The sequence below is a fragment of the Artemia franciscana genome, chromosome 18 (assembly GCF_032884065.1).
Source record: "Artemia franciscana chromosome 18, ASM3288406v1, whole genome shotgun sequence".
Lineage (NCBI taxonomy): Eukaryota > Metazoa > Arthropoda > Branchiopoda > Anostraca > Artemiidae > Artemia > Artemia franciscana.
The window spans coordinates 32,744,665-32,767,614 of record NC_088880.1 but is presented as its reverse complement, the minus strand read 5'-3'; the positions used below and the strand labels follow the sequence as shown (position 1 = coordinate 32,767,614).

The 22,950-nt window shown below is 37.4% G+C and overlaps 1 protein-coding gene across 1 annotated transcript; it reads right to left on the bottom strand.

Annotated features, from left to right (window-relative positions):
• Positions 1-5,399: 5,399 nt before the first annotated feature.
• LOC136038888 (alpha-crystallin A chain-like) lies at positions 5,400-21,839 on the bottom strand. The gene is made up of 4 exons (XM_065722357.1): positions 21,751-21,839; positions 17,059-17,189; positions 10,476-10,730; positions 5,400-5,679 (listed from the first exon to the last, which is right to left on the bottom strand). The coding sequence occupies exons 2-4, from the start codon at positions 17,178-17,180 to the stop codon at positions 5,499-5,501; spliced, it is 558 nt and encodes a 185-aa protein (XP_065578429.1). The 5' UTR covers positions 17,181-17,189; positions 21,751-21,839; the 3' UTR covers positions 5,400-5,498.
• Positions 21,840-22,950: the final 1,111 nt, after the last annotated feature.

Below are 22,950 nucleotides of genomic sequence, written 5' to 3'. Positions count from 1 at the left end.
GCAATTTTTTCTCATTAGGCAGTTTTGTTCAAAATGTGTTTTCAACTTTTGGTTACTATCGGCTGTAATTCGCTCTTTACTAGATTGCAGCTACTGATTTTGACACGTCCAAAATTTTCGTTTGACTCGTAAAACATTAAGAAATGCATATAAACAAATTTTTTAAGCATTTTTAAAGTTTTTGTTTTTACATCTCTAACATAATCTCCTTATTATCCTCCATAAAGGGGAAGGGGTGGGTGAAATACTGATAATGGCCATCCATGACTTGCCAATGCCGGAATAGCACATAAATAGCCATACTAAAGAAGTATCATCTGCGTTAAAAAACCTTCTATTTTTTGGACATCTACTGTCCCCTTCCCCCTCCTCTATCTGTAAATGCCTTCTGAGTCAGTCACGTTTTATTGAAATCTATCACATAAAAAAACAAGTTTTTTTCAACTGAGAGCAAGGAGCAACATTAAAACTTAAAACGAACAGAAATTATTACGTATCCTACATGAGGGGGGCGTAAATAAGAAGGTGTTGTGGATGAGTAACCCCTCATATACGTAATAATTTCTGCCGTTTTAAGTTTAAATGTTGCTCTTACTTTCAGTTGAAAAAACTTATTTTTCTATTTAATTTCTGATCGTTTTTTATGGCACTTGGTATCTACCAAGTGACATATAGCCATCGCAAATTCTGTCGGTCGGTCGGTCTGTCTGTCCCGCTTTTGCTAGTTTAGGCAGTTCCAAGTAAGCTAGGACAATGAAATTTGGCAGGCGTATCAGGAACCAGACAAGATTAAATTAGAAATTGTTTCCTCGATTCGATCATCTGGGGGGGGGGAGTGAGGGGGATGGTTAAATCGGAAAAATTAGAAAAACTGAGGTATTTTTAACCTACGAACGGGATCGGATCTTGATGAAATTCGATGTTTGGAAGGATATCGTGTCTCAGAGCTCTTATTTTAAATTCGACCGGATCTGGTGACATTGGGGGGAGTTGGGGGGACCTAAAATCTTGGAAGACGCTTAGAGTGGAGGTATCGGGATGAAACTTGGTGGGAAAAATAAACACAAGTCCTAGATACGTGATTGACATAACCGGAGCGGATCCGCTCTCTTTGGGGGAGGATTAATTCTGAAAAATTAGAAAAAAAACGAGGTATTTTTAACTTAAGAAGGAATGATCAGATCTTAATGAAATTTCATATTTGGAAGGACCTCGTAACTCAGATCTCTTATTTTAAATCCCGACAGGATCCAATGTCATTGGGGGGGGGGGGCAAACGGGAAAACGCTTAAAGTGGAGAGATCAGGATGAAACTTGATGGGAAGAATCAGCACAAGTCCAAGATACGCGAATGAAATAACAGGGCTGCATCCGCTCTCTTTGGAGGAGTTGGTGGGGGGGGGGGGTAATTCGGAAAAAAAACGAAGTATTTGTAACTTACGAACGGGTGATCAGATTTTAATGAAATTTGATATTTAGAAGGATCTTGTGCTTTAGGACTCTCACTTCAAATCCTGACCAGATCCGGTGACACTGGGGGGAGTTGGAGGGGGGAACCGGAATTCTAGGAAAACGTGAAAATCGACGGGATGAAAATCACCAATCTTACGAATGGGTGATCGGATCTTAATGAAACTTGATATATAGACGAATCGTATGTCTTAGATGCTCCATTTTCAATTGGAATCGGCGGGGACATAGAGGGCTGGAGGGGGGGAAACAGAAATCTTGGAAAGCGGAAATGTTCGAAACCGCTTAGAGTGGAGAGATCGGGATGAAACTTGTTAGGAATAATAAGCATAAGTTATAGATACGTGATTGACATAATTAGAACAGATCCGTTCTCTTTGGGGGGCTGGGGGTTGTTAATTTGGAAAAATTGAGGTATTTTTAACTTAAGAACGGGTGACCGGATTTTAATGAAATTTGATATTTAGAAGAAAATCATGTCTCAGAACTCTTATCCCAAATCCCGACCAGATCTGTTGACATTGGGGGGAGTTGTAGGGAGAAACTGGAAATCTTGGAAAACGCTTAGAGTGGAGAGATCGGGATGAAACGTGGTGGGTAGAATAAGCAAATGTCGTAGATACGTGATTGACGTAAACGAACTGTATTCGCTCTCTTTGGGGGAGTTAGATGGTGGGGTTCAGTGCTTTGGCGAGTTTGGTGCTGCTTGACGTGTAAGGACGATGAAAATTGGTAGGCGTGTCAGGGAGCTGCACAAATTGACTTGATAAAGTCGTTTTCCCCGATTCGACCATCTGGGGGGCTGACGAGAGAGGAAAAATTGAGGTATTTTTAACTTACGAGTGGGTGATCGTATCTTAATGAATTTTGATATTCAGAAGGATCTCGTGACTCAGAGCTCTTATTTTAAATCCCGACCGGCACTAAGCCTCTGATTTTCCTCAAAGCAATCTATTGATTCTTATAATTTTGCTAGAGCTTATACTATATGAACTCTTGGCTCTTCCGACCTCGTCACAAGTGCCATTTGAGCTTTTAGCTCTTGTCTAATAACGCCAGGAAATCTGGCCACTCTTCCACGGAAAAATCCCTCCTACCCAAGGATTTATTCTCTAGACAATTCAATCCTGGTGAAAATTTACCCCGGACAACTACCCATAACACTTCCAAGCTTTAAATTGAGACAGAAAAGAGAAATCAAGACATAAGAAGAATTTCATATAATCATTCTGACAAATTCCCCCAGTGTAAAATCTCCTCTAGAAAGTTCGCCCCCTGGAAACTTCTCTCCCTCTGGAAAATTGTCCCGAGGGAACTCCCCTCCCCCCTCTGAATAATGTATGTATACTTCCCAATAACAAATACTATACGTAAACGATAGGCAAATTTTGTAACTTAAAGACCTATCCCCAGGGCTATGGGTGGGTCATGATATCCTCAACGGTATAGTTATTCAGCCTTTCAACTATGCTGAACAAAAAAGATATCTCAAAATTTTGATGCGTTGATTTTAAGTAAAATAAGGGCGGGGGAGGGGGCCTAGTAGCCCTCTAATTTTTTGGTCACTTGAAAGGGGAACTAGAACTTTAATTTCCATTCAAATGATACCTCTCACATATTCTAGAACCATTGGTTCGATACGATCACCCATGAAAAAAAATTAAAAAAAAAAACAAATAAACAAAACACTCATCTTTCTCCTGGTAGAATATTCACAATTTCAAATTTTTTCAGATAGGCGCTTGAAACTTCTACAATGAGGATATCTGATACGCTGGATCTGATGATGTAATTTCCATTAAAATTCTATGACTTTTAAGGGTGTTTCGTTCCTTATTCAAAAATCGGGTAAATTTTCTTAGGCTCGTAACCTCTGATGGATAAGAATAAACTTGGTGAAACTTATATATTTGAAACCAGCATAAGACCACAATTCTTTTAATAAATCAATTGGTACCAGAATTTCGTTTTTTAGAGCTTCGGGTACTGTTTAGCCGGGTCGCTCCTTACTTACGGTTTGTTACCACGAACTGTTTGATGTCTTGAACAATCCTTGGAAAGAACTAATAAACTTAAGTGGGGAAAAAAGCAAAGCTTCCGCATAAACAGAAATCGAGAAACTAATTTTTTGAGTTCGGTATTGGATCCTGCCTTGTTGAATTTTATTTCAAAATCTCCAAACAACCCAGACATTGTCTACTGCAAAATATGCTGCAAAGATTTGTGTGGAAGTGTAACTACTACTAACAACACACTGCAGCACCAAGGCGCCTGAGGCAAACACAGCTACGCACGCTCCTCCTCCATACCAATCTTTTCAAAGCCTCCCTCTTTACACCATCCCAGAAAGCTCTTATTTTCTTTAAATCTTCTTTATGACATCCTCCCACCCCGATAGCGGACGGCCTGCTTTCCGTTTAACCCTAGACGGTTAGCCGAGAAGGACCATCTTCGGCGATCTGTCATACTTCATCCCCAGAACGTGCCTTTGTCATCTCAACCTTTCTATCATTATAGCCTAGAAAACGGGATTGGACCACACTTTACGTAAAGCATACTGTTTGAAATACGGTCAGTTAGCCAGGTCCCCAGAACAATCCTTAGACAATTTTTCTGTAAAACATCTAGCAAATCTTCATCTTCTTTTCGGAGTGCCCATGCTTCAGAGCCATATTTGACCACTGTCATCACTCTAGATTCCAATATTCTATTCTCGGTTTGCAGACTTATTTTCCTATTCATCCCAACCAAGTTCTGAAATGCCGAATCTGTTATTGACGCGAGGATGAAGTTGACAGGATGCATAGTGACTGAAGAAATTGCGAATAAGATTGATAGCGTGATTCCGGTGCTAAAATCAGCATTTCCAGAAAGTGCTGTGTGCGACGACCGTACCGGGTGCTGTGTCCAGTGCTGCGAATCAAGATCACAATAAAACAAATGGGATTATCCGTTAATTTTTTGCACCGACTGAAAGGGATGTACTAGTGAGAGAACTAAAAAAGGCTTATTATTCGTCCATCATGGATGAATCGACTGACAAGTGTTGTCAGAAAGCTTATTACTCGTTGTTAAACATTAGATGTCAGGCCATTTGGTTTGTGGTATATGAGATTGCTTCTAATTCACCTAAGGAATCTAGGTGTGCCACTGAAGAACTTAATCAATATTTGTTTTGATAATGCCAATATTAACACTGGCCAGCAAGAAGGACGTGCTTCTAAGTGAAGTAATCCTGGACTTATTATTACTTGGTTGTATGAGTCACTCTCTTGCAGTGTGCTGTGCAGCCAAGAAAATTCCCTACAATCTGGATTCTCATTATATTACAAATAGCCCGAAAAGCTAAAAGTACACCAGTTTTACCGTATTGAAAGCCAAACATTGCTGCAGGTTACTAAAGAAGGTGGCTGTTGTTAAAAGCAGCTATTCAGAGAATTTTGGAGCAGTGGAATTCCCTTTTGCTATTTTTGACTGGCCATGTGAAGGGGACTCACCTGGCGACAAAACTGCAAGAGATAATGCCTTGAAAATACAAAAATCGATGGATGACCATTGCACAAAGGCATATTTGAATTTTCTACTGTTTACTCTTGAAAAATTGAATACTACAAAAGGGTAGGAGAGACTGATTTCTCAATCACCCATCGAACCCTTTTAAAGAACTCAAGCTTGCCTCTGAAAACCATCAGTCTGACTCAACTTTCCCGTTTGCCCGGCGTAAGTACCCTAAAACTTTGAACCCTGAAAACATAAAAAAAATATTTCAGTCTTTTTGCTGAAAAGTTGACGGTGGGAAGAAGATGATGTTAAAGGGACCACATGTCCTCTTTGTGCCTCCAATCATTAACTGAACCTTTTCCCTGAAAATCTCAGGAACAGAAACCAGTGTTCCATTTTAAAAACAAAAAAACATAAAAAAAGAAAAATAATCGTTCTACGTGTATTTGTTCATTGAAAGATGGCTGGACTAAAAAAGCACTTTTTCCATTTAAAATCATCAGTATCAGAATTGAGATCAATCATTTTTATTCTTCTTCAAGAGCTGAACGAGGCTGTGCTGGAACAGGCATAACACGGACAGTCCTACGTCTTGGTGCACCTGGAGTGGTTTTCGGAGCGCGAATTGTCAACTCGCCGTCTGGCGTGAAGGTTGAAGATATTTCCATAGGATCGATTGTTTTGGGAAGAGAGAGACGCCTTCTGATCCTAATTCAGTGAAAAAAGATGATTAATAATAATTTCGACATGAAAAATAAAAGTCGATTAAGATAATGAAATAGCTCTTTTGTTTCCTTCTACCAAAACTACACTGACCTAAAAAATATTGAGAACACGCCTCATGTTCTTTTTAAGTACCAAGGACATTAAAATAAAAAACATTTTTCTCCCCCCTGGGCCCATCCTTGGTCTTTTCATGCCTAGAAAAATAGAGACTTGAATCAACACAAAGTTGAAAAAAAATTTTGCATGCACCTGTTCAAAATATTTACACAATGTATTTTTTATGTCCCTCGAGAATGTCTTTAATGCAAAAAAAAACAAAAAAAAACAACGAAAACATATATTTTCTTAATACTACTATTACTAAAACTCACTGTAATATCAATCCGCCTGAGACGAGACTCTGTAAGCTTAGCCAGAGTCGACCTAGCTCTAAATGGGTACCTGGAGAAATCTGGGGAAGGTAAACAGGAAGGGTGTGCGAAAGCACAGGATGACTGGCCCCCAACCCCCCATTGCACTTCCTGGCTGAAGGGCCAAGAAACGGAGATCAGCGCCGCCGGTACGGACTGTAAAGTCTAATGCCGTATCCTTTACCTTTTTTTTTTAACCTTTTAATCCGCCTGAGACCAGAGATAAGCACGCTCCTCCTCCATCCCAATCTATTCCAGTTTTTTTTTTCTATCCTCCCAAGAAGTTCCAATTTTCTTTAAATCCTTCCTTATAATCTCTTTCCAACTCATTCAGGGACGTTCTTTTCATTCGGCCACTAATAGATACCGAAAACGAAGAATCCCTGGCAATTTTCCATCCTTTATCAGTAAAATGTGTCCTAGCCTTTTCAACTATTCTACCACAAAAGCCCTAAAAAGCGGGACACATTATCGATTAGGTTTCACCAGACATATCACTCTTGGCAAAATACATATACCGAAGTATTATTCAATTACATTAACTATCTAACAAAACTCGCCCTCTCACGCAGTGTCATTGGATTTTATAACTGCTCTGCTCACGCTTAGATTGGATAACGCTCCACCCGCGCAATTATTATTTCATATCATCAATCCTTGGGAATCTAAATCATTTAATATGATCGCTTTTGAAGTTTGCAAAACCATTAAAGTGAGAAATCTGTAAGGGCTTTAATAATTTATGGTAGAACTACGTTTTTTTTTGTAGAACCTGTTTATCCATAAGCAATTTCTCTCGAAAAGATTTAACAAATCTTTCTCTACCTTCAGAGGTGGCAAAGTTTCAGACCAATACTTGACCAGTGTCATTACCCTAGCTTCCAATATTCTAGCATTGGTGTCCCAGATTTATCGTCCGATTCTTCCAAACTTTTTTCAACTGTAAAAAAAAAGAAAAAAAAAGCTGGGCCTTGACAACATTATTTTTACATCTTCACTTCATCCATCAACTTTACTAATAAGTTGATATTACTAGGTCTACTACCTAGGTGAGTAAAACTATAATCTTGATCGGTTTCTTTACCCAACATCACCTATTCACCCTCTCTTATTCTTGGTCTAAGTCTTCTTAATATCAATTTTTCAAACCTATTTTTGCACACTGAACCCCTAAAACTTCTAAAAATTCACACATTTTGCTAAAAATTTTATCTAGAACATTCAATTGACCTGCAGGGGTTAAAGGCCTTAGTTTTTCGATATAGATCACTACGAAGTCTCGAATTCCGATGAAGAGCATAGCTGGGTTTGTTTGGAAGGTATTCGTTTGCTATACTCTGCTGGACATTAGAGACTTGTGCAAGTGTGAGGGGGTCACTAAGACTCCCCATCTCACCAGCATTTGCATAGATACGTTTTAGAGTTTCATCCATTTTGCAAGTAAATATGTACTACCACCTCATCTACCGCTGCCATTTTATGTACTAACAGAGGTAGTGGTGGTGAAAAGACTTTTTCATACCCTGTAAAGTTGAATTGTTGGCGATACTGTTGTTGTTGTAATTTGATTTAGGCGTACTTGTTTTTAAAATCCCTGCTTTCATTCAAATAATTTAACAATCTTCTGCTCGCGATAGGAAACTGGTAATAAATCTAATATTGTTGATTTTTTTTTACATTCCAGTGGTGATAATAACGACAATGACAACACACAGCACTGATGGGTTTAATTTGATATGGTTTTTGTTTATCAACACGACCAAGCACCATTTGAAAAATTAAATTTCGGATCATCAGGTATGCTACTATAAATAAGGAAATCTATAAGATCACCCTCAAAAGTTTGCAGTGGAGATAGAACCTCATCAATTGCAGTAAATTTACATGGGTTAGCCATATTTTCAATTATTATGATTGAGATGCAGGAAGAAGATTGCTAAAAAGATCAAAATTGTTGGCAACAAAACTGTGAAAAAACCATCCCCAGCCTGAATTGAATGTTTTTTTTTCTGTTTTTGACCGTGTTTCCAGTTGGACAGGGCATGAACAATGGATTGATATCGTTTAGTCTGCTTCTTAATATTATCTGGTAGTTCAACGTTGCCTGCAGTTAAATTGAAACACAACTCAGAAATGACTAATAGATCCCCGATATACATTGTTCAGTATGGCCTTCCTAAGTCGTGGTTTTGAACTACTTAAAACAGAGAACAAGTATCTATTGTTATGTAACTTCTCCAACCTCATAGTTTCAACTAATAACTTTTCCTATCACCCACCGGCAGATATACTGTTATTTCAAGATCAAATATATTACTAACTAAACGTAGTTGTTCTGGTGTATTTTGAATAAGGTCAATATACCCATATGGTTTCCTTGTAGCCTGATTGAAAGCTGAAAGCAGGAATTTACGCTGACCCAAATAAATTTGTTGGTTTAAACTTACGAGGGAACTTGAGTCACGAACAACTTTGTACACAATGTAATGAGTACAGTTCAATGCTAGAGTTTGCATACATTTACTCTGATGAAAGAGGTTGTGTTGGACAACGGTCCAACACATTTTTTTGTAGGTATAACAATCTAGTTATAACCAATACAGTGTTTGGTCATAAAATAGCCCATAAGTTAGCATGGTATTCACGTGAGGTAAGATAGCAAACCTTGTAGATTATTGTATATTAAACCGAAGACTGTCAGGATCAATACAAGATACTAGGGTATATAGGAGTGCTGCTATTGATGTTAAAAGTAAAGATCACCATCTAGTAGCGTATAGGTTCAATTTAAACCTGAAATTTTGGAAGGATAGCTACCTCTCAGGAAGCTATGATGTTGTTAGACTCCAGGATGAGAAGTTGAGAGAAAATTTCCAGGAACAGTTGAATACTAAACTTGAGAGTTTAAAATTTGACAACGCGGAAGATGGTTGGAATAATTTTAGAAAAAACAATTTGTGAAGTTGCTGATGGTATCTTAGGGAACAAACTTAAGACTGAAGCTAGGAATATTAGTGAAAAAGCTTCATGTTTAATAGAGAGGAGAAGACGCGACAAACAAAAGAAATGTAGAGTTCACTGATTAGTTTCCTTGTGAGACAAATACCTTTTTAGAGTTTACTCGAAATTACTTCACGGTCTAGATGTGTATGAATCGGTTATTTCACGACTAGAATTTATCTCAGTTTTCTTTTTAGCACATTAAAAAGAAACTCAAATATTGATCTTTCAAAAAACGCTACACATGAACTTTTTTTTAAACTAATTTCAGCTTTTGTGAAGGTGAAGTATCATAATTATTAACTCCAAATAACTTTCCAGTAACTTTCCAGTATGCTCCATTCGAGCTTTTAAACAAAATCTCCCCAAACACCGCTATAACTGGAGGTCAACTTTGAAGACGATTCGTCATTGCTAAAGCCAATTTCAGCTTTGGTTATCGGTTTTTGACATCTTCTGAGGTTCTAGATACTTCTGAGGTTCTAGATTTGCGATTGAAAAAAAGATGTTAAGCCGCGAAACTTCATAAAAAGGCTATAACATTTGAATCAGTATAATGATTTGCGATTGAACAATAGATGTTAAGCCGCGAAACTTCAAAAAGAGGCTATAACATTTTGAATCAGCATAATTTGAATCAGTTAAGTCAATGAATAGCGAGTATGGATAACAAGCCACGTTATCAAACAGTTCGTGGTAACGAACTGAGCGACCCGGCTCAATAGTAACCAAAACTCTAAAAAAATTGAATTTTGATATCAATAGCTATATCAAAAGGATCGCATTTTAATGCTGATTTTAAATATATGGATTACAAGATCCATCTGTATTCGAAAGCTCATTCATTTCCCCCTTACTATTCCCATCACTGCTTTTATAGACATTTTGTGTCTCTTTTGACTTATAATCCCCCATTCAGTATTTAGGGAACTTGTTTTCAACGATCAAAGGTTAATCCATGAAAGTAGTTTACTTTTAGTTTACTTTTAAGGTTTACTTTTTAAGTTTACGCTTTTTGCAGTTTACTTGTTAAGATTACAGCTTCACTGACTTAGATCAAATCACACTAAGTGTGATTTCAGAAATAGCGCTTAATTTCAATAAAATTTCACATTTGAGGGTCTCGAACCAAGTAGCTAAAGCTCTAAAAATAATATTACAGTAGCCTATAGAAGTAAAATGTGAAAACATATTTAGTATATACTCCAGAAATGGTATTAGGTTCTCACTAAATGTGGCATTTAAGGATTTCTCATATTTTTATTAAGAAATCTAAGATAAATCCAAGGTTTTCAGACTAAACTGTTCTGGAACTAATTTTTATGAAGTATTATATGAAAGAGGAAAATAAAAAGAAACATTTCTTACTCTCGAGAAACATATCCCTCGTCACCTTCGAATTCTGGACGTTCTTTGTGTACAGCATGCACAATAATTTCCTTTTCGGTACTTCTCACTGTTATTTCACTTGCCCGAAAGCCAGGCAAGTCAACTCGGACTATCCAATCCTTATCATCTTCTTTGGTCATAACATCTTTTCCAGCCTTCTGAAAAACCCCTGGAATCGTCCTAATTCTTCTTCTTGCATGATGATGACGGCGTCTTCGAGGTACCCCGTAAGGTCTACAAGAAATCAATGAAAAATCTGACCAGTCTGTTAATTTGAAGACTTCTTAAGCACACACCTTAGGACGGAAAACAGATAAGAAAAAACTTGTTTTTTTAAACCTTGTTAAAAAAATGTATTCAACGCCACTCAACAAAATCATAGTTAATTGGGAAATTTAAGTATCTTTTTCATAATCACTGCATTTACTTTTGCTTCAGAGTAGGCAAAACAGAAAAAAAATTGAAAAGGGCACAATCAAGTATATTAGGGAATAAGCTTGCTCCACTAGCCTATATTAGTTAACTTAGCCTTAATTGTTCGGATGTGATAATTAAAAGGCTGACACATGCTATTTTGGTAGAAGATGAGTTATGTATGTATCGTGGGTAAACGTAGCACAAGGAATCGAATAATGCAGTTATTTCGTGTCGTTACGAAGATAAAAGAAGACATACGCGGCCACTAAGCAGCTTATTTCACTTATTATCAGGTCTTGCTGCAATTCAGAAAGACAGAACAGGATTATCTTATGGAAATATAACATGGGGACCTGGAATTAGTCTTTTTTTTGTCGAGGAAAAAGGAGACATACGCCATTAATTGGAATAGTTTTGAATTTGCTCAGAATACACGAATTTAATTTGTCCCATTGAGAAGAGCATTAAACGTTGGTTTAGAATACGTTCCCTTTATCTCCATTTGCTTCATCCTTATCGCTTGACTTATGGGAGTGTTTTCCTCCTTTTTCAAAAATTAGGCAAATTCTCCCCGACTCGTAGCTTTTAATGGGTAACAATAAACTTAATGAATTTTATAAATCCGGGATCAGCAAAAAAGTCAATTTGTTTGACACATTAATTTGGATGTAATAAATAAAAGGACAACATATGCTATTTTGATCATAAATTAATTATGTATATGTCTTGGGTAAAATAAGCAAGAACAATAAAATGGTGCAGTCAGAATTGTCCTATCTTGTACCGTTGCGAAGATAAAGAGACATATGGCTATAAGTGGCATATATACCTTTTTTTGTTATCAAGTCTTGTTGCAATTCAGAATGACAGAATAAGGTAAAATTCTAGTTAATTGACTTCTTGCTATCTCAGAAATGGTTTAGGTTAGGAAAATGAAACTTTCGGTAAAGCATAGCATATATTAAATACAGCAATGGTTAGTTTATGTATTTAATATATGCTCTGCTTTACCCCCACCCCCCTGATGTGCAAATATATAGTCCCAATTTGTTTCTAAACTATTACAGATTCGCGATTTCAAATATCCGATCAACGAAAACGGAAATGATTGCAATTCTATATGTGTAAATGTAAATACAGGATATTTGGGCCGGAATAACTCCATAACGGTGAGTTTGCGGTAGTTTTGCAAGAGAAAAAAAATGTTCCAAAAGTCAAAATGCATCTATTAACAATAGTTTCATGACCTTAAACAATTGTTTAGGCAATAGGAACATTGACCAAACTTTTTTCCATTTGTTGGCTCTCCTGAAAAGTTAAAATGATTTGTCGCCCTTTTAATTATCACAGCCGCATTGCACGGTATACCCAGTCATATAATATATCGTACAGTCATATAATATCGTCACAGTCATATAATATCGAAATGTTGACTAAGTCACGTGAGACAAAAGGGATAGGTGAAATAACATCTTCTATGGTCCGTCAAAAAGGTACGAACACATGGCTGGAAATCGAAGGACCTGCTTCATATTCATGGTCTTGCGTCTAGTTACCTTTGATTTGTATTAATGAATATGTTGCGACTGTGATTTGAATATGTTATCGTACAGTCATATAATATCGTAAAATCGAAAAAGTCCAGAAACTTTCATAAAGTGGACTCCAACAAATCAAGTTCAAGCGTAAAAGAATGCTATGAAACACTTCGTGGTAACGAACTGTCAGACAGTTCGTGGCAACGAACTGTAATAAGGAGCGACCCGGCTCAATAGTAACCAAAACTCTAAAAAACGGAATTTTGATACCAATAGCTACATCAAAAGAATTGCATTTTAAGGTTGATTTTAAATATATAAGTTTTGTCAAGTTTAGTCTACTAATCAAAAGTCACGAGCCTGAGAAAATTTGCCTTATTTTAGAAAATAGGGGAAAACACCAGAGCTAAGAGCTCATATGGCACTTGTGACGAGACCAGAAGAGCTAAGAGCCAAGAGCTCATATGGTATGAGCTCCAAAAATTCTAAGAATCAATAAATTGATTGAAAAGGAAGATCAGAGCTTAATACCGGTCAGGATTTAAAATAAGAGTTCTGAGTCACGATGTCCTTCTAAATATCAAAAATCATTAAGATCCGATCACCCACTCGTAAGTTATAAATACCTCATTTTTTCTAATTTTTCCTCTCCCTTTAGCCCCCCAGAAGGTCGAATTTGGGAAAATGACTTTATCAAGTCAATTTGTGTAGCTCCCTGACACGCCTACCAATTTTCATCGTCCTAGCACGTCCAGAAGCACCAAACTCGCCAATCACTGAACCCCTCTCCCCAACTCCCTCAAAGAGAGCGAATCCAGTACGGTTATGACAATCACGTATCAAGGACATTGGCTCATTCTATCCACCAAGCTTCAGCCCAATTCCTCCACTCCAAGCATTTTCCAAGGTTTCTCCCTCCAACTCCCCCCAATGTCAACAGATCTGGTCGGGATTTGAAATAAGATCTCTGAGTCATGAATTCCTTCTAAATATAAAATTTCATTAAGATCCGGTCACCCGTTCTTAAGTTACAAATACCTCAATTTTTCTAATTTTTCCAAATTAACACCCCCCAGCTCCTCCAAAGAGAATGAATCCATTTCAATTATGTCAATCACGTATCTAGAAATTGTGCTTATTCTTCCCATCAAGTTTCATCCCGATCTCTCCACTCTATGCGTTTTCCAAGATTTCTGTTTCCCTCCTCCAACCCCTTATGTCCCCGAATCCAATTCGAGTCGAAAATGGAGCATCTGAGACATAAGATCCTTCTATATATATCAAGTTTCATTAAGATCCGATCACCTATTCGTAAGATAAAAATACCCCAATTTTCACAGTTTTCCACGAATTCCGGTATCCCCCTCCTACTCCCCCCAATGTCACAAGATCTGGTCGGAATTTAAAGTTACAGCTTTAAAGCACAAGATCCTTCTAAATATCAAATTTCATTAAGATCTGGTGACCCGTTCGTAAGTTACAAATACCTCATTTTTCCGGATTACCCCCCCCCCCCAACTCGACCAAAGAGAGCAGGTTCGGTCCGGTTATGTCAGCCACGTATCTTAGACCATTTTTTATTCTACCCATCCAGTTTCATCCTGATCTCTCCTCTTTCAATATTTTCTAAGATTTCAGGTCCCCCCAACTGCCCCCCCCCCAATGACGCTGGATCCAGTTGAGATTTAAAATAAGAGATCTGAGTTACGAGGTGCTTCTAAATATGAAGTTTCATGAAGATCCGATCACTCCTTCGTAAGTTAAAAATACGTCATTTTGTCTAATTTTTCAGAATTAACCCCCCCCCCCAATAGAGCGGATCCGTTCCAATTATGTCAATCATGTATCTAAGACTTCTGCTTGAATTAACACCCCCCCAAACTACCACAAAGAGAGCGGATCCGTTCCGGTTAGGTCAATCCTGTATATAGGACTTGTGCTTATTTTTCCCACAAAGTTTCATCCCGATCCCTTCACTCTAAGTGTTTTCCAAGATTTTAGGCTTCCCCCTCCCAACTCCCCCCAATGTCACCAGATCCGGTCCGGATTTAAAATAATAGCTCTGAGACATGATATCCTTCCAAACATCAAATTTCATTAAGATCTGATCAACCGTTCGTAAGTTAAAAATACTTCATTTTTTCCATTTTTTTCGAATTAACCGGCCCCCCACTCCCCCACAGATGGTCAAATCGGGTAAACAACTATTTCTAATTTAATCTGGTCCGGTCCCTGATACGCCTGCCAAATTTCATCGTCCTAGCTTTCCTGGAAGGGCCTAAAGTAGCAAAATCGGGACCGACAGACCGACAGACAGACCAACAGAATTAGCGATTGCTATATGGCACTTGGTTAATACCAAGTGCCATAAAAAGCCATCAGCTGGTTTCTTGTAGTATTAAGTATAGATTCATAGATTGGATTCCCAAGATTCATAATGCATGGTCCAATAGCTTAGGAGTGCATTGAACATATATGCCCACATATGACCTTATATTGGACGGGTGGCACTTTCCTTTTTTGGATAGCCAAACCAAAATTACTAAAATAATGAATCTATTATTTAATCTTGAATTGAGCATATGAGAAAATACAGTAAAATAGATGATAGATTTTTGCTATCTTGGAAGATATTTGAGTAGGTCTATGAATCTTTTAGGAATGGATGTGAAGCCTAAATGACGCCCCAAGAAGATCAAGCTTTTATCTCCGTTACTTATATACATCTAAGACATAAAAGATAACACATCACAATTTTACTATTTGTCTTTTGGCAGGGTTTGTCCTTTGGTGTAACGCTTTTTTTGTATAAAATATCACAGTAGCAACGTTTAGTTGTTCGTGATAGAAAGGCAGTGTGGTCTTGGAAAAAAAATACTTAATTTAAGGTATTACGTCAAAAATACGTCGTATATATGGGTAAATGTGACCAATCAAGTATATAAATATAAATTCAACATCATTTCTTTGCAATTAGAAGAAGAGGAAGATTTTGCCAGCTTCATTAGAAATTCAACTTACATTTAGGCAATATTAAAAAAGAAAATTAACAACTCAAGACTTTGGATAAAGTTATTCTTTTGTTCTGTATAAAAATGTTAGTTTTATTTTTAAAGCTTTAGTATTTCTGTGTGATGACGATGGTTTTATATGTGATCAAAGTATCCAAACTTTTGTATCTGTTTTCACTGTCTAATAAATAGACTTGTCCCCGTTTGAACGTTAATTTATTCGTAATTAGAAAGTAATCGTCACAAAAGACAAAAGTCCAAGATGGAGAAACCCCGTTTGCAGCCTTTAAAATAAAAGGGCACCCCAGGAAATTTTTTCACGTGGACAAAAACTGAAACAATTCTCCTTCTCTTGAGCAAGTATCCACCGAGCATATGAATTCAATATGTAGATAATATTTGAAATGCTTCCACGGTAAATGCGGAGCTTCCACCCCATTCCACTTGATTAGCTTTGTGACATTATTTTCTATAACCTTATCAGTGAGGTTACGTAAAATTCGATCGTTTATCAGTAAAGCATAAATCATTCTCTGGTCTGTAGAATGTTTAGGGAGGGGGTTAGTAACTCTGATCTTATTTGTGTAGTTTTTTGTTGGTATTAAGTTTGGTATGATTATCAATTTTAGTTTTTGTTCGTTTGAGGATTCGTGTATTCATTTATAGCAGCAATATCTTTGATGTAATAATTCATTTCAATTTGTGTTCATGTTGGGTATATGTATTTATTCAATATATTTTCTGTTCGTTTTCAGTTTGAACTATTATATGACTGTATTTCTACTCGGTTTTAAGCTTTTAAATATGGCTGTTTACTTTTATTTCAAAAACAACTTTTTGGAATTGTTTTTTTTTTTTTTTTTAATTGATGCAAAAAAAAAAATCCACAAGCATAGAGACAAAACAAATGCGTGAATAATCTTTATAAATTACCATTACCATTACCATTACCATTACGCAATTTTAAGAAATCTTAATATATCATTTTAAAGGATCTTCACGCATCTTTTTTTCATAGATAGGTTGCAGAACTACATCTACTGCAGATTTAAATAAAATGCCATTCAGCCTTAACGACATGTCCTAAGCTTTGTAATTGGTATACCCACAAGAAATCTGACTTGTCTCGTAATTCCTAGTGAATTTCTCTATGATTTAACGGATGGACGTAATGTAATATATTACATTGTGGTCACTATAATATATTGTAGTGACTTGGGTCCTTTAATATTGTGTCTAATATCGAAAGCTGGCATTCCTTAGAATTTTCCCCGTGGACTTTGGGATCTTTGGAAAAACATGTAGCAGGAAAATTCCCCGCAATAGCATATTAAATATAAATATTATTGTTTTAAAATATTTTGGGATTTTTTCAAAATTTGAGTTTTCATATATAAATCACTAGCAGATTATTGAAGGCTCAGCGCCGGGTTTACCATTTTTTTTATATTTCTATTACGGGTAGACTACATTTCCCCACTATTAAGACTCCAAAACTGAAAAATAAAGACTAATACTTGTTTTGCCTTAGCGTCCCACTGTACAATACTCATCTCGTTTATATAGTTTGAAGTAAAAGTCAGTAGACAAACTTACTTATAATACAGGTCCTCTGAATAAGGATCAGTCCATGGATCTACCCAGCGATCAGTCCAGGGATCAGCAAGTGAGTAATCCCATGGCTCAGTCCAGCGGTTACCCCAAGGTTCAACTGTCATATTGGGAATCTATACAAGAGAAATAATTATGAAATAGAACAGAAAGTGCATTCACTACAATAGTTTTAAGTTAACAAGAGTATGTTAACATTAAAAGGGGAAACTACAGAAAATAGTAGCCATAAAAAACCCCAGCAAAGAGGAAAATTCATAGTAACAAGGGCCGGTAATTGTTTAGTTTCGTCACAAGCTGTCTAAAGTGGAAACAATGCTGCGAAGCAGAATAGTTTCCATACTATAGCACTTAGAAATGCTAGTTCTAGAGCGCATCCATTTCTGGTTGACCCTCCTCCTCCATGGGGCAAACTAAAAATGCGTAAAGTGAGCAGGGTTTTGAAGCCGAGGGAAAAGTTGGGTTGTATAATATGAATGAACCCATATTTTAAAAACTGATTCCTAATGTCCAAGATGGTTCACTTTCACTTTTCAGTTTAAACTAGCCAGTTGTTCCTGAAATAAACAAACGTCCGATTTTGTCTACAAGTAACATTATCTACAGAGCGAAGTGTACTAGTCTGTGAGCCCCGCTGCCTGCGGGGCTCATGGACTAATACGCATCGCTCTATAGGTAATGTTATCTGTATGCAAGCCCACTTTACGCAATTTTAGTTTGCCCCATGGAGGGGGAGGGTCAACCAGAAATGGGTGCGCTTCTAGAATTAGCAATTCTAAGTTCTGTAGTATGGAAACTATGCTGCTTCGTAGAGTAGTTTCTAGTTTAGACAGCATGTGACAAAACTAAACAATTACCCAAGGATCTTTTCAAGGTCAAAACGAATTTCCACCAGAGCAAATTATACGAAAATAAAGTTATTATTTGAAAAACGCTCGTGCTCAGTCCTAGCGATTCTAAAATGATTTTGCTATATTGTTAAGTGAGAAATTGTTAAGTTAATTTTAAGTTATTGTTAAGTTAATTGTTAATTGTTATTGTTAAGTTAAGTGAGAAATATTCAGATGTCTGCGAGCCGATAGTATACAGTGTCTTAGGATAGTCGTTAAGGAGTGTTTCCACTGTTTAGCACTAAATTTAGCTGTTTCCACTGTTTAGCACAAACAGTGTTTCCACTGTTTAGCTCAAATTCTTTTTACAAGAAGCAACAACCTTCCCTTTTTTTCTGTTTTTTTATTCTGCTGAGTAATAGCTTATGGAAAAGAACAGTATTTTTAACAAGAGCTAAGAGCTGATGTGGCACTTGTGACGAGGTTGGAACAGCCAAGAGCTCATATGCTAGGAGCTCTAGCGAAATTCTAAGAATCAATAGATTGCTTTAAAAGGAAAGTCAGAGGCTTAATGCCGGTCGGGATTTAAAATAAGAGCTCTGATTCACGAGGTCCTTCTAAATATCAAAACTCATTAAGATCCGATCACCCAACCGTAAGTTAAAAATACCTCAATTTTTATAATTTTTCCTCTCCCTTCAGCCCCCCAGATAGTCAAATCAGGGAAAACGACTTTATCAAGTTAATTTGTACAGCTCCCTGACACGCCTACCAATTTTCATCGTCCTAGTACGTCCAGAAGCACCAAACTTGCCAAAGCACTCAGCCCCACCACCTAAGTCCCCCAAAGAGAGCGGATCCAGTCCGGTTACGTCAATCACGTATCTACAACATTTAGAACCGTTTTCCAAGATTTCCGGTTTCCCCTTCCAACTCCTCCCAATGTCAACAGATCTGGTCAGGATTTGAAATAAAAGCTCTGAGACATGAGTTCCTTCTAAACATCAAATTTCATTAAGATCCGGTCACCCGCTCTTAAGTTGAAAATAGCCAAATTTTTCAAATTTTACCAAATTTAACAGCCCCCAGCTCCCTCAAAGAGAACGGATCCGTACCAATCATGTCAATCTCGTATCCATAACTTGTGCTTATTCTTCCCATCAAGTTTCATCCCAATCTCTCCACTCTAAGCGTTTTCAAGATTTCCGGTTTCCAAGATTTCTCTTTCCCCCCTCCAACTCTTTTTGTCCCCAGATCCGATTCGAATTGAAAATGGAGCATCTGAGACATAAGATTCTTCTATATATCAAGTTTCATTAAGATCCGATAACTCATTCGTAAGATACCTCGATTTTCACGTTTTCTAAGAATTCCGATTTCCGCCTCCAACTCCCTTCAATGTCACCAGATCTGGTCGGGATTTAAAATAAGTGTTCTAAAGCACAAGATCTTTCTAGATATCAAATTTCATTAAGATCTGATGACCTGTTCTTAAGTTACAAATATCTCATTTTTTCTAATTTTGCCAAATTACTCCCCCCCCCCCAACGCCACCAAAGAGAGTGGATCTGGTCCGGTTATGTCAGTCACGTATCTTGGACTTATGCTTATTCTTTCTGCCAAGTTTGATCCTGATCTCTCCGCTCTAAGCATTTTCTAAGATCCCCCCCCCAATGACACTGGATCTGGTCAGGATTTAAAGTAAGAGATCTGAGTTTCGAGGTCCTTCTAAATATAAAATTTCATTAAGATACGATCACTCTTTCGTAAGTTAAAAATACCTCATCTTTTCTATTTTTTTAGAATTAGACCCCCCTCCCCAACTGCCCCAAAGAGAGCCAATCCGTTCCAGTTATGTCAATCCCATATCTAGGACTTGTGCTTATTTTTACCACCAAGTTTCATCCCGATCCCTCCACTCTAAGCATTTTCCAATATTTTAGGTTCCCCCCAACTTCTCCTTCACCGGATCCGGTCAGGATTTAAAATAAGAGCTTTGAGACATGATATCCTTCCAAACATCTAATTTCCAAACATCTAATTTCCAAACATCAAAACATAAAATTTCATTAAGATGAAGGAATCCGATCATTCCTTCGTAAGTTAAAAATACCTCATTTTTCTAATTTTTCAAAACTAACCATCCCCCCAACTCCCCTAAAGAGAGCGGATCCGTTCCGGTTATGTCAATCACGTATCTAGGACTTCTGCTTACTCTACTCTAAGCTTTTTCCAAGATTTTAAGTTCCCCCCTCAATTCCCCCCAATGTCAACGGATCCAGAGGGGATTTGAAATAAGACCTCTGAGACACGATATCCTTCCAAACTTCAAATTTCATTAAGACCCGATCACTCTTTCGTAAGTTAAAAATACCTCATTTTTGCTAATTTTTCAGAATTAACCCTCCCCCCAACTCCCCCAAACAGAGCACCATCCGTTCCGGTTATGTCAATTAACATATCTAGGAGTTCTGCTTATTTTTCCCACCAAGTTTCATCCCGATCCCTCCACTCTAAGCGTTTTCCAAGATTTTAGGTCCCCCGTCCAACTCCCCCCCCCCAATGTCACCGGATCTGATCGGGATTTAAAATAAGAGCTCTGAGACACGATATCCTCCCAAACATCAAATCTCATTAAGGTCCCATCACCCGTTCGTAAGTTAAAAATACTTCATTTTTCTATTTTTCCGAATTAACCGCCCCCCCCCCCAGATTGTCAAATCCGGAAAACAACTATTTCTTATTTAATCTGGTTCGATCTCTGATACGCCTGCCAAATTTCATCGTCGTAGCTTACCTGGAAGTGCCTAAAGTAGCAAAACCAGGACAGACTGACAGACAGACAGACAGACCGGCAGAATTTGTGGTCGCTATATGTCACTTGGTTAATACCAACTGCCATAAAAAACTTTCAAACAATAGCTGAGACCCAATTATTATCAGTTTGAGGTTAGTTGAGTAGGCCAATAGAATTGCTAGTCCAAACTATCAAACAATAGTAACAATAATCTTTCATTTTTGGACCAGTGGGACTGGGATGAAATAGCGTGGACAACGCTGGAGTACAAACTCGTCCGTTTTTTATTTATTTATTTCAATACAAGGCTCGAGACTGCTATAGGCTCGTAGAGGGAAGCTCTGATTTCTCCTAATCGTTTCATATCTACAGATGATAATATTAAAGGAGAGGGAGAATGGGTCTCATTTTGTCCTACAAACCTATATGAATAGAGACAAGATGAAATTATCTCTACATTTAAAGTTTTGAACCCTATATTCTTTAATGACCTTCAAAACACCAATTACAACTTACAAGCTGTCTAATCAGTTACTAATGTATCAAAATAACTAGTATAATAATGTACTTCTATTACTATGAAGTTGCTGCACTGTCAAGCTGCCTAAAACCAGCCACCTACTCGCCCTCTCCCACTAATTCAAGGTTTTCGCTCCACAGATAAACAAAGAAAATATTCTAAAGTTATCATAAGAAGGTCCAAAACAGGTACCCAAAAACTTGTAATGGGTGGGAGGGAGCTCAAAGAAGTCTTTCAAGCGTTGCTTTGAATGTTTGAGAATCAAAAATGCTAATATTTTAGCATCGGCTGATCTTTATGCTTAAATTTAATTTTTTCTGGACATGCAACGCAAGACTTTGAGGATATTTGAAGTTCTGAAAGCATTGTTCACAGCAGATTGAAGAAAAATTAAAAAAAAAGGCATGAGAAGTAACATCAGAAATCATCAATCATTTTTTATCATTCATAATCATCATCATTATCATTATCCTTATAAATCATTTCCTGTCAAAAGAAAATAATAGATATATACGTGGTTAAACCTATACCTTGCTTCTAAAACTTCTGCTATTCCTATTTTTATCCTATTTTCTAAACGAATACATTACGCTATCCTGCGTGAATGCTTACATTTTGCAGCCAAAACCAACGTTAGAGCCGGGTTGATTTCTTGGAACCAAATATGTATTTTGTGTGAAAGTAAGACAGGAACAAAAGAAATATTTTCGGTGGGGTGCTTTGTATAAGTACGTGACATAATGCAGACCACTTTATATAATTTAGGAAGCAAAATTTCAGCTTACTGACTTGTAATGAGTCGAGAAAATTGGACTCTCTTAGTTTTGAGAAAAAATTAGTTGTTTCCAATCTTCGGAACTATAAAAAATGCATGTTTTTCCATGTGAAGGAAAATAGTGACGTTACAATAAAAATGTTTTGCGCATGAGGGGGAAGAGAGGACAATACCCTAAACCAACATACTTTATATTAAAGGTTAATCAGGGCTTCCCTGAAACTTGTAGAATTTCACACCAATAGCTACTTGGTACTTGCAATTTATTTACAAGACTGACTTTAAAACAAAGGAACTGTAAAATATGTTCTTTAAGAAAAATACAAGTACATTAGCCTATACTCAAGGTTAATGACACTCTAGACCTCAGGGGGTATGAAGGAACATTCCACCCGCTCATATCTTTTTTGCTTGTCTGTTTCTTTTATGTTTGCTTTTTTCATTTAAATGTCGAGCTCCTAGGACAATTTGAACTTTATTGGGGAATAAGTTCCACAGTAACATGCATCGGTCTGCAGTGAGTCGGTCTGCGAGTAGCCTTTCAGTGAGTCGGAAAAATATTATATAGCCCATGCCCATTGACTCTCCAGATGTGGATCCCTATTGCCCCCCCACCCCCAATGACAATGCTGGAGCTACGCCCCTGTCGGTCTCTCATGGGAGTTTTGATCATGCATGCGTTTTCCGCCGGGGTGATCAAGCCAAAATAAGGCAGAGGTATTTTTAGCCCAGAAAAGGATTGACTTTACATTCTTACCAACAAAGTTAGAAGGGGCTGGAGGGCACCCCAAGAAGCAAAATGTGTTTGTTGAGCCTTGAATAATTAGATCATGAATTAAAAAATGATTCGATGTACTTAAGGTCCCTAGCTTCGGGAACAAAACAAAGCTTCCGGAACAAAAGCTAGCTTCCGGAACAAAACTGCCATTTTCAGGGAATGATTTCTTTGTCAAAG